This window comes from Misgurnus anguillicaudatus, chromosome 7, assembly GCF_027580225.2.
Source record: "Misgurnus anguillicaudatus chromosome 7, ASM2758022v2, whole genome shotgun sequence".
In the NCBI taxonomy this organism is placed as follows: Eukaryota; Metazoa; Chordata; class Actinopteri; order Cypriniformes; family Cobitidae; genus Misgurnus; species Misgurnus anguillicaudatus.
Window position 1 is genome coordinate 29367033 of NC_073343.2, and position 15685 is coordinate 29382717.

General features: G+C 38.6%; 1 protein-coding gene across 1 annotated transcript in view; it reads right to left on the bottom strand.

Annotated features, from left to right (window-relative positions):
* The window catches only part of heatr5a (HEAT repeat containing 5a), a 40850-nt gene that overhangs the window by 11318 nt on the left and 13847 nt on the right, over positions 1 to 15685 (bottom strand). The window contains exons 17-25 of the mRNA XM_073869170.1: positions 13508 to 13613; positions 11081 to 11271; positions 10837 to 10996; positions 10564 to 10753; positions 10308 to 10477; positions 6361 to 6505; positions 4747 to 4926; positions 2873 to 3113; positions 2355 to 2568 (exon numbers count right to left, since the gene is read on the bottom strand). Coding sequence (XP_073725271.1) covers positions 2355 to 2568; positions 2873 to 3113; positions 4747 to 4926; positions 6361 to 6505; positions 10308 to 10477; positions 10564 to 10753; positions 10837 to 10996; positions 11081 to 11271; positions 13508 to 13613 — 1597 coding nt within the window. The remainder of the gene's footprint in view (positions 1 to 2354; positions 2569 to 2872; positions 3114 to 4746; positions 4927 to 6360; positions 6506 to 10307; positions 10478 to 10563; positions 10754 to 10836; positions 10997 to 11080; positions 11272 to 13507; positions 13614 to 15685) is intronic.

A 15685-nucleotide genomic window follows, 5' to 3' on the forward strand; every position in this document is an offset into this window, starting at 1 on the left:
GACATTCACGCGGAAATTCACGTCATGGGAGGGGCTTCTGTGACTCTGCTCGCTTCCTGTAATCACGTCACTACTAGAGCAAGCTCCTGATTGGTAATCGCGCCGCGAATATCCAACAAAGTTCAGATTTATCAACTTGCGCGGAACGCTGCATCAGCGATGCGCCTTCACCACCAATTGCGCAGCGCTTACCGTGCCGCAGGATGCCTATTCGCGTCTTTGCATTGATTAAATATGTAAATAACTCGCGCTTGCCATCTCTTCTGCTTCTGGTGTGAACACACAGTAAGTAACCCTTTCAGAAACATTTATGTAATACATTCTAGCACATGATACTAAATGTTTTATGTCACTATTTGAAACTAAGGGCCCCCCAGTAAACCCACAGATAACCTAATTTAGTGAAACTGATACATGTCACCACATGCGGGCACACACGCACAGTAACAGGAGAATAATGAGTAGGCTCAGGTACTTCCTGATGGGTATCTAACAGCATATATAACACCAACAAGCTTTACTTTAAACTTCTGAATGAAGACTTTCAAACTTTCAGGCATCTTCCAGTACAGCAGGCAGTTTTTAAACAACTAAGCTCCTTGCAATTACCTATGCATTTAGGGGATGATCATTCAAATATCAAATTAAATTGACATATATATATATTTAAGCCATTTTGCCTTTATTTGACAGACAGTGTAAGCAGAGGAAAATAAAGTACAGGGGTAAAGGATCTGCAAAGGATCACGAGACAGAAATCGAACTCGGGACACCGAAAGTGCATCTGCAAAACATGTTGGAGCACTGTCCACTACACCATCAGCTCCGACCAATTACATTTACATGTAGGAAATACTACAAAAAATATGCAAATTAAGGTTCACCATTATTATATTAAATACACAGTTATTTCATGCACTTTGACGTATTTACACTGTAAAAGAGTTGGATTCTTATGCTAAACATAAAAAAAGCATCAAAAAAGTAATTGGATGCAAGACGGAGTGCCAAAAACATTGCAGGATTCAAGTATGGTGCTGTATGACGTCATGAAAGGCGGAAATGCTTGCATGGGCATTGGATGGGCGCAAGACATGCATCAACATGCTTCGTTCAAGTTACAGAAATCTTTGCCAGCGTTGCACAGGAGTTGCTTATTTGTAGTTTAGTGTTTTTAGACACAATATAAACAGTTTCATTAAAGATCTGTTTCTGGTTGTGAGAGAAATATAACCTTTTTCAGCTTCTCAAAGAACCCAGCTTTAAAGGCAGGATAGGCAGGAATTATCTAAAAAAACTTTTTTACAAATTTGTTTTAACTGTCTTTATATACAAATACATAATTAAAATGTAAGTACTCTGAAAAAGATAGTATAAAACTCGAGTGTCTGTAGACCTCTCACGACTGTTTTAAACACAGTTAATTATTTCCATTTGTGACGAAACAAATGATTGGCTTGCGCGACTATCACTCTCTCTCGTGACCATGGCACCACCCCTGTTGCTATGGGATCTGCCCACACATGCGCACACCCGATTAATTTGAACGTGCACAAGGCACTCTAGGAAGAGCAAAAGTATGGCAGAGAAAGTGCATTCAGAACTCACAGTACCTGCATATCCAGTCAGCGAAGGCAAGCGAGGCAAAAAAAGGAATAAACGAAGAAATCCAACGAGAGTAAATATCGCGTGGCTTTTCCTCGAGTCGACGATGTGGTAGCGGTATTGTCTCCTGAGTGTAGTCCTCATCAGAGTCAACAATGCTTTCATCACGGAAACTCTTTCATGCAAAACACTGGCTTAATAGTGAGTACTTAAAGCCATCCTATTTGTTTATATTCATAATGTGAAAGTTAAGTGTATTATTACATGTGATTGTGACATGATGTTACTACATGCACCGCGCTCCTTTCTCTCCGCTCGTCTCGTGTTCATGTGTTTTGGGGGCGTGGCTTTAGAAGAAACCCAGAAGGGAGGGGGTGGAGTGAATGGAAAAATGAGCTGTGTTTAAAACAGTGGTGAGAGGTCTACAGACACTCAATTTTTGCTGGAAGTCACCAAGCTTACATTGAAACAATGAGATCACGTCGCTCTGCTACTCGCTGCTAGTATGAATGCAGCTTAAAAACTCTTCAGAGATATGAAGGATGCAATACTACTCTATGTATTAAAGATTAAAATGTGTGTCATGTCACCTTTAAAATTAACTGCACAAATATATCTTGCTTTCAATTTGATAAAATTTTGCATACATTTTTTCAAAGATCAAAATTGTTCCTTTCATCACGGCTCTCTGGATTAAACTGAAAGTGTACAAAGTTGATCTTAGGAATGAGGCTAGAAATAAAGCTTACATTAGCTTGGTATTGTTCCAGAATGACATGTCCAGGGAATTCAGGCTCAGGCACATTGGAGAATTTACGGATAATGACCAACAGTGTTTGCAAACCGGCCAGTCGGAGCTGATCGCTGTGGTCTGTGGCTGCCATGAAAGCCATGCGTATGAGATCAGCCAGGTGGAGAACAAGAAAATCTGCAAGACAAAGGTGTGGTTCCCCTAAAAATTTAAATCAATGCAAAAAAGCACTGCAAGCAAAAGTTATATTGACTGACAGCTTCAGTCCCAATTCACTTTCAATGTGTGAACAAACAACGAAAGATAACATCACCAAGATCCACATAGAAAGTGAAATGGGTTTGCAACATGAGATTAAATGAATTCTCTTTACCACAGAAGATGGCGCTATGTCAACAGATATATACACATCGATTCAGACAGTCATAGTGTTGCGGCAAATAAACAGAAGTTATTTTAATGCTGAAAAGAAAATGTTTAAAGCAGAAGCAGTGTGTATGACAAGAATAATGTGACTAATCTGCGGACTCATGTAAACGTTGTTTTTGAGCCAGTGCCATATTGAAGTGAGCTGGGTCTCCGTGCTCACACTGTGCAATTATACGGCACACACACTCCATGGAAAACACACGAGTAGACCAGCGAAGGTTGTTGAAGGGGCCGCTGGATTCAGGCTTAGCGTGAAATACAGAGGAGTCATCAAATCGATCTCCATCCTCCTCCTGATGAGTCTCAACCGAGGCGGCTGCAGAAGAGTCTAAAGTGTCATAAAACCACCACAAAAACAAAACAATCTATGATAAAAATCTTTCAAAGCGACCTAAATAAAATGATATTTCTCATGAAATTGTACACAAAAGATTAGGCCTTTCATTGTGCCACACTTTCTAAGAAAATCACTTGGCTCGTATCTTTGCAAGTATAGGTGGGACATATCATAAAATGTAACGGGTCTCTTTACGGGATACTTTAAATTCAATAAAAATGTCACCATGATCAATGTTTTTTTTCACAAAAATAAGCTTGGTGTTTAAAGGATTAGTCCATTTTCTAAAAAAATACCGGATAATTTACTCACCACCATGTCATCCAACATTCTTTGTTTATATAATTATATTTTTTGAGAAAAACGTTACAGAATTTTTCTCATTTTAATGGACTTTAATGGACCCCAAAACTTAACAGTTTTAATGCACAAGGATCCTATCTAGCGAAAAGATTTTCTTGCCAAAGAATTTTTAGCAAGAAAAATAAAAAATATGCACTTTTAAACCATAACTTCTCGTCTTCCTCCGGTCGTGTGATGCGCCAGCACGACCTCATGTAATACGTCATCACATCAAGAGGTCACCGATGACGTATGCGAAATTACGCCCCAGTGTTTACAAGTGTAGAGAAAGAGGACCGTTCCGACATTGTTGTATGTTGAATGATACTAATCAATGTCTTTGTGTCAGTTTATTGTTTAAAATAGTCTGCAAATGTGTGTAACACGTGACCTTTCGACATCATTACGCAATTACGTGAGGTTGCGCTGGCACGTCACACAGCCGGAGGAAGAAGAGAAGTTATTTCTATTGCCAAAAATGACAATCGCTTCGCTAGACAAGACTCTTATGCCTCGTTTGGGATCGTTTAGAGTCATTTGAAACTGCAATTTTAAACTGCATCAAAACTGTTAAGTGTTGGGGTCCGTTAAAGTCCATTAAAATGAGAAAAATCCTGGAATGTTTCCTCAAAAAACATAATTTCTTCTCGGCTGAACAAAAAAAACCATCAACATTTTGGATGACATGGTGGTGAGTAAATTATCTGGATTATCTGGATGGTCTAATCCTTTAACAAATGTTTATGACACTTACACGTTTTGTCCAAAAAGAAAATCTTCACAGATAAAAACAACTTTTATGAATTTTGAAATATTTTTATTTTTTAGTAAATGCATTTACTAGAAATAAACTAGAAATAAAAAGCTAACCTTAGGCTACAAGCGAAACTACACCACGGTCTTAACTTGTTAGCCACCTTACATTTTAAAGCTTTAAATAAAGTCACGAGTGGGGGTATTACTGGTGTGTTTTTTATAGTAGAATAAAATGTGAAAATATCTACTGTTAACCCAATATCTAATTTAAGAAGTTTAACCAAAACACCATTCAAAAAACCCATTTACTTAGGGACGATGGATCCGCAAGTGCTAAAATGCTAACTCGCTTCTGGGTTTTGCCTACAAAAAAATACACCATCCCAGAGGCATTCTATTAATATACTATACTTGGTGGAAATAGGCCATGTTTTACTTAGATATGACAGATTAAAACCTCTGAAATGAAACATTAAGATCTTCTTTGTTTCCCTACACTGCTGTTGGAGTTGAGATCTAAGCTCACCTGCCGAGGCAGACAGCACATCCTTGCAGAGTTTTAGCCAGTGTGCCAGGTTGCACTCGGAAGCGGAGCTCATCATGTGGACAAGCGTCTCCCGAATGTCTCGGCACAGGTGTGGGTCGGACTCCCTGTCCAGCAGACTAAACAGAGCTCCCTCCAGGCCCACCTCCTTAATAGTGACATCTGGAAAAATTTAGCATAAAAAGATTGATGACCATGCTATATTCTGAAATAATATAAAAAGGCAAAATGATTTATTTTTTGATTTTTCAAATGTAGTTACAGTGGCTCCAAAAGTATATAAATACTTGGATACAATTGACATGTATGATTTTTTATGCATTAGATATATGAAACCAAGATTATTGGAATATAATCTAATTTTCTAATCAAATATTTCATATTTGGATATGAAATCAAGTTGCATTGCCAAGTAAGTTTTACTAGACTTTTCATCTAGTTTTTGATCTAGTTTTGAAACTTTAAATGCAAAAAATGTGCTTGTGCGGCATTTGTTTACAAAACATAAAACATTTATTTTAATATAATGCACATGTAGCGATAATCAAATGTTTTTGGTGTGATGTATAAACACTTAATATATGTTACCCTGCCTGTGAAAAAGTCATTTTTGTGATTTACGGTTTTCTACATAAAATCACCCCACACAATTTAAAGAACATGCTGTGAAAATATAACCTTAATAGCTTTAATATTGACAGAAAGATTGAAATTAAGACGAAATCAATTATTAAAATAAAACTTTAATGCTCCACATGTAATTTTTTGACTGTGAAACTTAAGCATGGATTTCACAGACAGGGTCGCATAATGAACGAATATTAATTACAGGGTTCCCACACCTTAGCTAACTTAAAATTCAAGGATCTTTCAAGGACTTTCCAGGTCCATACCCTCAAATTCAAGGACTAAATGTGGGGACACATTTCAAGTGAGAGCAAGGTTACATCGTGTTACCTTTAAAGATACATTGTTACAGTTCCCTTTTGAGGGAACTCGCACTACGTCACCGCGGTGACACTTTGGGGACGCCTCCAGGGGTAAGTGCGTCTGAATGTGTATATCAAATTCAACCAATAGTGAGGCTTAACAACAAAGACGGGGTGATGCGGTAGCCAGTAAGTATATCGCTATCTGAAATATTGCCAAAAACGGCATTACAGGGATGCAGGAAGTATGGCAAGGGAGACGCAGCGTCTCGTTCCCTTCTCAGGGAACAACAGTTACATATGTAACCCGAGATGTTTTCATTTGTCACAATGCAACACATCTATGCAAAAAAACATTTTGGTATGAATCAACATTCGCATACAGAAGATGTAAGCATTTAAAGCAAACAAGTGTGCTTAAAAAGTCTAGAATATTTATGACATTATCCTACACTACACAGGGAATAATATGGATTTTTTTCCCAGAAAACTTCTTGCATAAAATAGATTCAAAGACACTATCAATGACCTGTATCTATGTATGTATATGTTCAAAAACTTCCCAGGGCCTTGAATTTTCCCCCAGATTCACAAACTTTCAAGGATTTCAAAAACCCGTGGGAACCCTGTGAAATACCAGACTGTGTAGTTTGCAATGATGACTCACCCAGTTGTGTGTTGTCTCTGCGAGGCAGCTCTTTAACTAGCGCTACAGCATGCTCGGATACCTCCACTGCCTCCTTCTGAGCCAGCTGCCTCAGGCAGGCCACGACCGCTCGCCGCAGGGACAGATATGAGCTGCACAGGTTTATCTGCACATGCACAAATGAGATCAGTGGAAAAATATATGAGCTCTGGTGTGGTCATACTAATGAAACGTGAATCCGTTGAGTGTTTGCATCTTGAGACACTTTAATAGTCTTGATTAGAATTGATTTTGGGCTGTTAGTCTTATTAGTATGGAGTGAATTGGTTGCGTTCACATGTACAGTAGGTGCTCTGAGACCAAGTGGGTGAAAATAGAAATACTCTCCAGCAAATGTGATTATCAGCTTGTTCACATTTTGCATGAGAGAGTACAGATGAAAGCACAAATAGGACATATAGGATACAAAACAGGTGTGATAGCCAAATGTGACCCTGTCTGTGAAATACAGGCTAAAGTCGCATAGTTTAATTTCACTCATGGATTTCTATCTTTGACATGACCTTACTCAGTCAATATTAAAGATATCAAGGTCATATTTGTTCTTTACATTATGCAGGATGAGTTTATGTAGGAAACAGTACATCACAAAAAATGACTTTAGCTGGATTTTCACAGGCAGGTATACAAATTGTCCTGTAAATAATACATCTGCAGATATAAATTAAATTACTGTCTGTTTTATAAGGTCACCAAAGTCAATCCCATTCTGTGACTCAAAAGTCATATTAACACCAGACTCCTGAAACTTCAAGGTCAATGGTTACAGAATGCAGTGTTACTCTAAAATAATAGAAAGGGGGTGTTAATGTAACTATATTAAGCACAGGAAACAAGACTTAAAACTAAATTCTGCATAGCCAAAGACTTTTCAGCAGACAGTGACACACGCAATAAAGTTAGTCCCATTGTGTTAAAATGATCCCACACAAACCCTCTTCTCAAGGTACAGAAGGCCAGTGGGAGGAGAGAAAGTTAGTGCACGGCTATTGTCAAGGCTTGTTTCAAGCTTTACTCGATGTGACAAGCGAGCTATTTGAAAAGAATATGACTATAAATCAAAGCATCTAGAAATAGAGCATGTTAAGCAAAGCATGTTTTCTCAATTACCATTTATTTGCGCTAAATTTTAGCTTTAAAATGTTGTAAAAAAATGATTGCAAAATGACGGCATTTCAATTAACCGAAGTTATGCGACTAAAGCATAATTTTGTTTTCTCGCGATAAGTCGTTCCAAATACGAAACGGCGCAGACCGACATAAGTATACTGAGCAATCGACTCCTGACTTTTGAAGTATTTTGATGTCATGTGCTTGTCGGTTATTAAAGTCAAACACACCGCTTCTGTCTTGTTATCCAATCAAACATACTGTTCCATATTCAAAAAATGTATGCCAGTTTTAAAAAGCAGGGTTCCCACACCTAAGTTAACTTCAAATTCAATGACCTTTCAAGGACTTTCCAAGTGCAATACCCTCAAATTCAAGGACTAAATTTGGGGACACATTTCAAGTGAGAGCAAGGTTACATCGTCTTTTAAGATACATTGTTACAGTTCCCTTTTGAGGGAACTTGCGCTGCGTCACTCAGTGACACTTTGGGGACGCCTCCAGGGGTAAGTGCGTCTGAATGTGTATATCAAATTCAACCAATGGTGAGGCTTAACAACAAAGACAGGATGACGCGGGAGCCAGGACATATATATCTAAGTGAAATATTGCCAAAGACGGCGTTACAGGGACGAAGGAAGTATGGCAAGGGAGACGCAGCGTTGCGTTCCCTTCTCAGGGAACAAGAGTTACATAAGTAACTTGAGATGTTTTCATGTGTCAAACACAACTATGCAATAAAGCATTTTGGTATGAATTAACATTCGCATATAGAAGATATAAGCATTTAAACAAACAGTTTAGCACGTGTGCTTAAAAGGCTACAAATTGTATGATATTATCCTACACTACACAGTGAATTATGGATTTTGTTTCCAGAAAACTGTGTCTATGTATGTATATTTTCAAAAACTTCCCAGGGCCTTGAATTTTCCCCCCAGATTCACAAACTTTTAAGGATTTCAAGGACCTGTGGGAACCCTGATGAAGGTTGCGGTCATGACATTGTTGCCCTCAAGAGTAAATCAGCTTCTTATATGTCCACCAATCAAGTGGCTTGTCATAAATGAGTAAAACAATGAACAAATAAACAAATGAGTAAACTATTGCCCCATCCCCGATACTGGCTGACGACAGGACGATCTCACAATGGGGCATATTGCCAAACACTACTTTCCTTTGCTGTACGTTTTTTATGAAATATTTGGCCGAAATACGATTTGAAAATCTGGAACTTGAGAGTGCAATTGTTTTTGAGAAAATCGCATTTAAAGTTCAAAGTCCAATGAAGTCTGTATACAGCAATGCATATTAATGAAAAGGTTTGTTTTAGTGCTCTCTACTGTATTTCCGCTGTAATGACCTTGTTGCCTGAATGGGGGAAGGTGTAGGCTTTTACATAAACCAAACTTGAATGGGAAATTACCATAAAAAAAGGTAGCAAAGCGAAGTTTGTAGGCGAGTTTATGGCTGATTTTGCTGCATCCACTCACAAAAATAAAGTTTTGATATATTTACAGTAAGAAATTAACAAAATATCTTCATGGACCATGAACATTACTTAATATACTAATGATTATTGGCATAAAAGAAAAATCGATAATTTTTACCATGCATGTATTTTTTGTGACTTACGAATGGTTTTGTGGTCCAGGGTCACATATATTCCTTTTTGGCCTGAAAAACCACATCACCTGAGCGCAAAAACTTGTTTGCAATATATGTGAGATTATGCAAAATTACTTTGTTTCCAATAGGCGCATTTTCAATTCGCTAATTCAATTTGCGCGATTTGAAGGGTAAATGAAACGTAGCTTAATACCGTCTTATTGTGCATGTGTGGCTGTGGGAGGTAGAGAAAGAAAGTGAGCAAGCAAGCGAGAGAGAAGACAAATGTAATGAATCTAATAGCTTGAATTAGTATGAGGCAACAGTCGTGGAGGTGAATGTCATGTGTACTGTGTGCGTGTGTGTGTGGTCAGTGTAAGAAGCTTTTACAGAAAAGACCAAGCCAAGCAAATCTAATCCTTGGCATTAACCCTGCAGTTCGAGATAGTGAACACTGTCTGCTCAGTCTCAAATCCACATCTCCTGTATGAGTTAGTTTCACATTGGGAAAAACCGTTAGGAAAACGACAGTACAGGAAGTTAGCAAGAGAGAGGACATGAAGAGAAAAGGTTCACAGTCGCCTGACAGAAGAGAGGAGAAAAAACCTACCAATACCGAATAATCCAATAAGATCTCCTGTATGAGAAAGAAGACAAGCACGGTCACTATTTGCCTCTACTTCAATGACATTCATTTATCACTACCTCTAAACTATAAAATAAATGAATGTGGAGAATGGAAACTGCTACAGTAAGACATTAAGCAAAGCGGTAAAGCTGTATGCAGCTCTGAGTAAAATGTCTTAAAAGGTCTTGAAAGGTCATCTCTAATGTTAAAACACATCAAATAAATCTAGCCTATTTACGGTTGGTGGGATGGTAATAAATGTCCATGATGATATTGTGTGTGATCCATCAGTATTGAAGACAAAAACTCTTTCATCAAAATATAAAAATATTCCCCTCTTTCTAAACGTCTTTGCTGATTTAACCAAGGTCATACAGGGGAGGAAAAATTAATATGAACTAATAATGCCCAGTGGATAACCTATCCTACATCACTTTACATTGCTTGTGCTGTTATACACAATTGGAAAGAGTGGCCATCGCAGTATCATGTTTCATTTAGGAATATAAAAAGCATAGTAATGTATGATTGTAGGCATGCTGGGCTGCATGCAATCACGTACACAGAGGCTGGGCACCACGTTGGCCAGGTTGACGAAGCGTGGAGCAAACATGTGTAGCTGCTGGAGGCAGGAGATGGCTTGGGCTTGAACCAGACAGTCTGGACTATCCTGCATCACAGCACAGCACACCAAGCATGAGGTCCTCACCGCACACACACTTGCACCATCACCTGGGGACAATTACATAATATAGAAATGAGTGCTTGCATAGTCACAATGCACATAAGGTGTCAATGCTTATGTAAGGTATGCATACCTTGCAGATCAGGACCCATGGAGGTGATGAGTGCGTTAAGGCAGCGTCCCAGGCTTTGCTGCACCTCCACATGCGTGTGTGGAGTCGAGAGGAGCAATCGCAGCACAAGGGTAAAGCTGGCCTCCAAATGAGTGTGATACAGAGGTCCCGCTAAATCCACCACCATGGACAAAGCGTGGAGAGCCCACATCTGGAATGCAAGTTGTTTACAAACTTTCAGTTTCATCAACTTCATACATGCATATAGTGATAAAATGCATAAGGCATTTGTACCTGGACCTCAGGTGAGGTGCTGTCCTGAGACAGGGTGAAAAGGACCCCAACACAGGCACTGAGGTACTGGGGGGAATTAATACCACCCAGGTAACGATAGACAGCGCAGAGTGCCAAGGCGTGACCAGTGCGTGTGATTGCATCCCTTGCCGTCTTCAGCCTGAAATACATTTACATCCATCTCGAGTTAAATTCATATTCTGCCTTAAATTATAACGCACCTGTTTATGTGACAGTGACTCACTTGTCAAAACTCATTAATGTGAGGGAAACAGTGAAGCTGGGATCATTAAGGACCTGCACCAGTCTTGCTAATCCCTCTGCAGCCATGCAGCGCAACTGAGGGTTTGAGCCTTCTAGTGCCCCCACCAGGAGAGACAGCGCGGGTCTTTGTACCTCCTCTGGTCCCAATTCCATCCGATTCAAGGCTAAACACTATGCAGGATGAGAGAGAGAGAAACAAACAGACAGAAGACAGACGAATAGCTTAATACAGTGTGACGGCAATGGACTCAAAGGGATGGTTCCCTCCACCAGAAGAAGATATTTTGATAAATGGTTGTAAGTACACAGTTGACGGTACTCATTGACTTCCATAGTAAAAAATACAAATACTATAGGAGTCAATGGTACCGTCAACTGTGTGATTACTAGGGATGCACCGAATATTCGGCCACCGAAATTTTTCGGGTGAAAATGGCCCAAAAAGAGCATTTTCGGTTTTTGGCAGAAAGATTTTTATCACCAAAACAATACGGCTGAAATGTTGTGATGACGCAAACAGAAACCACGACCTGCACCTGCTTGTCTGAAGCTACATGTCTGGGATGTGGACAAATTTAACCACAAAAAAGTGGTTGAATGTGTCCGGTCCGTCTCCAGTCAGACGTGATCATCACTATGCCCTTCAAAGATCAGAACACTTGATGTGTAAACTTTAGAGAGAGTTGCGCTAATTTATCTCATACTGTAGTCCATTAAAGGAATAGTCTACTCATTTTCAATATTAAACTATGTTATTACCTTAACTAAGAATTGTTGATACATCCCAATGTCATCTGTGTGCGTGCACGTAAGCGCTGGAGCGCACTGCGACACTTCGATAGCATTTAGCTTAGCCCCATTCATTCAATGGTACCATTTAGAGATAAAGTTAGAAGTGACCAAACACATCAACGTTTTTCCTATTTAAGACGAGTAGTTATACGAGCAAGTTTGGTGGTACAAAATAAAACGTAGCGCTTTTCTAAGCAGATTTAAAAGAGGAACTATATTGTATGGCGTAATAGTACTTATGGGAGTACTTCGACTCGGCGCAGTAACACCCTCCCTCTCCCATTATGAGAGGGAGAAGGGGAGCAGACTTTTCAGGCGAGTTGAAGTACTCCCCAAAGTGCTATTACGCCATAAAATATAGTTCCTCTTTTAAATCCGCTTAGAAAAGCGCTACGTTTTATTTTGTACCACCAAACTTGCTCGTATAACTACTCGTCTTAAATAGGAAAAACGTTGATGTGTTTGGTCACTTCTAACGTTATCTCTGGTTGGTACCATTGAATGAATGGGGCTAAGCTAAATGCTATCGAAGCGTCGCAGCGCGCTCCAGCGCTTACGTGCACGCACACAGAAGATAGAGGGATGTATCAACAATTCTTGGTTAAGGTAATAACTTATTTTAATATTGAAAATGAGTAGACTATTCCTTTAACATACATTTGCAGAATAAAGCAATGAAAAACAACGTAATGTTTTTATGTGGAGCGACTATTTATGCTGCGCTGTTTGGAATTCACCCTCGGTCTCTGTGTGCGCACGTTTAAGTCCACTCAGTAGTGCATACACGGAGAGACACGTTTCAAAAAGCAAGCAAACATAAAATCTTTCTGTGCTTGACAGGGCACATACAAACAAAATGATCTCCACAGTACTTTTTTTTCTAATAAAAACATTTGTTTATGTCTTAAGTGTATGTATAGATTACAGTCAGAAACCAGTCTGTTCTTATTTGGTCTTAAAGAGACAGTAACCTCAATTAACCTACTTAATTCTGTGTCATTAATGTTAATCAAACAACCCAAGACAAAGAGAAAATCACTTCAGTAGCTCTAAAAAATAATAATTATATTTAATTTATACAATAAAGACAGTGTTATGATTCATTTAATTCGATTTCTGTACCTAATGCTAATTTCAGACCTTACTTATTGTGCAACTTTGTTCTTTTTTATAAATGTTTGCCATTTCTTTACTTCTTATTAGATTTTTGCCACCCCTTTTTTGCTGATCCGAAAAATAATCCGATCCGTCCCTCCAAAACATAATGTGATCCGAACGGTGAGTTTTGTGATCTGTCACACCCCTAGTAAAGTTAGTACACAGTCATAGCCATAAATGCAATGGTACTAATAATTGGCATAATAATTTAATTCGGTGTTTCGGTTTTCGGCCTTGGTTTTCTCTTTTTCGGTTTCGGACAAGAATTTTAATTCCGGTGCATCCCTAGTGATTACCATCATTTATCAAAATATCTTCTTTTATGTTCAACAAAATAAAGAAACTCAAAATACAGGTTTTAAACAACAAGAAGGGGAGGGAATGATGACACAATTTTCATTTTTGGGCAAACTATCCCTTTAACACATTAAGATAAAGCGTCGAAACATCTCCATACCTTTAAAGTGCAGCAGAAAGCAGCAGCTACATGGATCTGAACTGTTTGCTGTCTCACTCCTTTAAGCTGTCTCACAAACTCACAGAACTGATCCAGAGTCTGTGCCCTAAGATAGGAAAAACAACAATTTCATATTACACAGCCTTTAAAATGAACTAGATATCACAATAAATGCATACTTTGAATGTGTCTATTATGATCATTTGAAAAAAAAACAACAACCTATAAGCGATACAAAAACCTGCTAGTGGAGCATCACAGAATAAAAGATGCATTGTAAGAGGATAGGTGGCCCCATATGATCAGAATCATTTCCTATCCACTGTTAAGTTTAATAATGTATGAGACAAGGCCTGAACTGCCCCAATTATGCAAATGAATGCAGATGTCTGAATGCAAATTTGGCCGTGCTGCGTAAGAAAGTGCTTCAAAAAGCCTCTGGTCCTCATTAAGGCCAGTTCCTGCTGGAATTACAAGTAGCAGTCTACTTCCTTTTAACAATCCAAATCATTTTAATCTGTAATGTTTGTAAACATCAGTAAAAGAGGATACAAATATCCAGCAAAAACAAAATGTATATGGGACGTGATGTATTATGCATAAATTTTGATCATTAGGATCAAGGCACTGTAACACAGCAGCCAAGCAATTAAGTATATAGCCAAAATGTACTGTTTAACTTTTCATCAGTGTTACCTGTTGATTTGCATATGCAAATCAAATTGTATTGCATTAAGGTCTCATAAGAATTTATTGAATAAATAAGACTTTTTAATCTCAGTGTATCCTTCCAATTCAAACTTAAAGGGACACACCACTTTTTTTGAAAATAGGCTCATTTTCCAGCTCCCGTAGAGTTAAACATTTTATTTTTACCGTTTTGGAATCCATTCAGCCGATCTTCGGGTCTGGTGGTACCACTTTTAGCATAGCTTAGCATAATCCATTGAATCTGATTAGACCATTAGCATCGCGCTCAAAAATGACCAAATGACATATTTTTCCTATTTAAAACTTGACTCTTCTATAGTTACTATAGTTATGCAGTGTCCGAAAACAGTCCCCTGCTATTGAAAGTTACTGCGTAATATCATTGCACCTGGCAGCAGCTATGGTACGGCAGCAAAGTCATCGATTATTATGCCAGAATGAGAGTATAGTTCCTAGCCATATCTGCCTAGAAAATCACAACTTTTAATTTTAAGTCTTTCTTAGTACGCGATGTAACTATAGAAGAGTCAAGTTTTAAATAGAAAAACTATTAAAACTCTTTGGTTATTTTTGAGTGCGATGCTAATGGTCTAATCAGATTCAATGGATTGTGCTAAGCTATGCTAAAAGTTGTACCGCCAGCCCCGGGGATCAGCTGAATGGATTCCAAAACGGTAAAAATCTAATGTTTCACTCTAGGGCAGGGGTGTCAAACTCAATTTCATCGCGGGCCACATCAGCATTACGGTTATTTTCAAAGGGCCGGGTGTATTTGAAGGACTGTATGAATGTATCAACTCTTTTATTACTGTACATTGCATAATTTTCTCTGCATTTGCTTACTATTGGTTTTGTTAATAACTCAATTAATACCTAGCTTTGAAAGTAGAAGCCCAGGCAAATAATGACAAAGTGTATAGAGTACAACTATTCTACAGATTATTTTTAAAATAATTGTGGTGACAAAAACACATGTTGTGTGTGAGTACACTCAAAATGTTCTGTTATCCTTCATTGTGCAGGTAAGAAAATGAGAGGCATTTTAAAATACTAATCTGTTTTAAAATCTCCACCACAATATGCATTTATTAGACAAATATACTCTGGCGTGTCATTTATTGCCCTCTTTACAAAAAAGCTGTGATTTTTACCTGGCTTTGAGTGTCTGATTGACTGACGTCTCATGAGTTAAGTGTTGTAGGCTACAGATCAATAGTTTCAATAGTTACTAATGAGTCAGATGAGTCATTAGTTCGCGTATTTAGCGGGAGTAGACGCTGTGTAAACTAATCCCAGCTGGACATCGCGAAACATTTCTGTACACGAGACGGAAAACATTTCCTCGCTGGATCCGCGTGTGCGTGCGCGAGAGAGGGAGAGAAAGCACGAGCAGATACTGTCCGTTTCCATATGCGGAGGTCGCATAGGCAGCGTCATCAAGCCTGGATTATAAGTTAACTGACCATT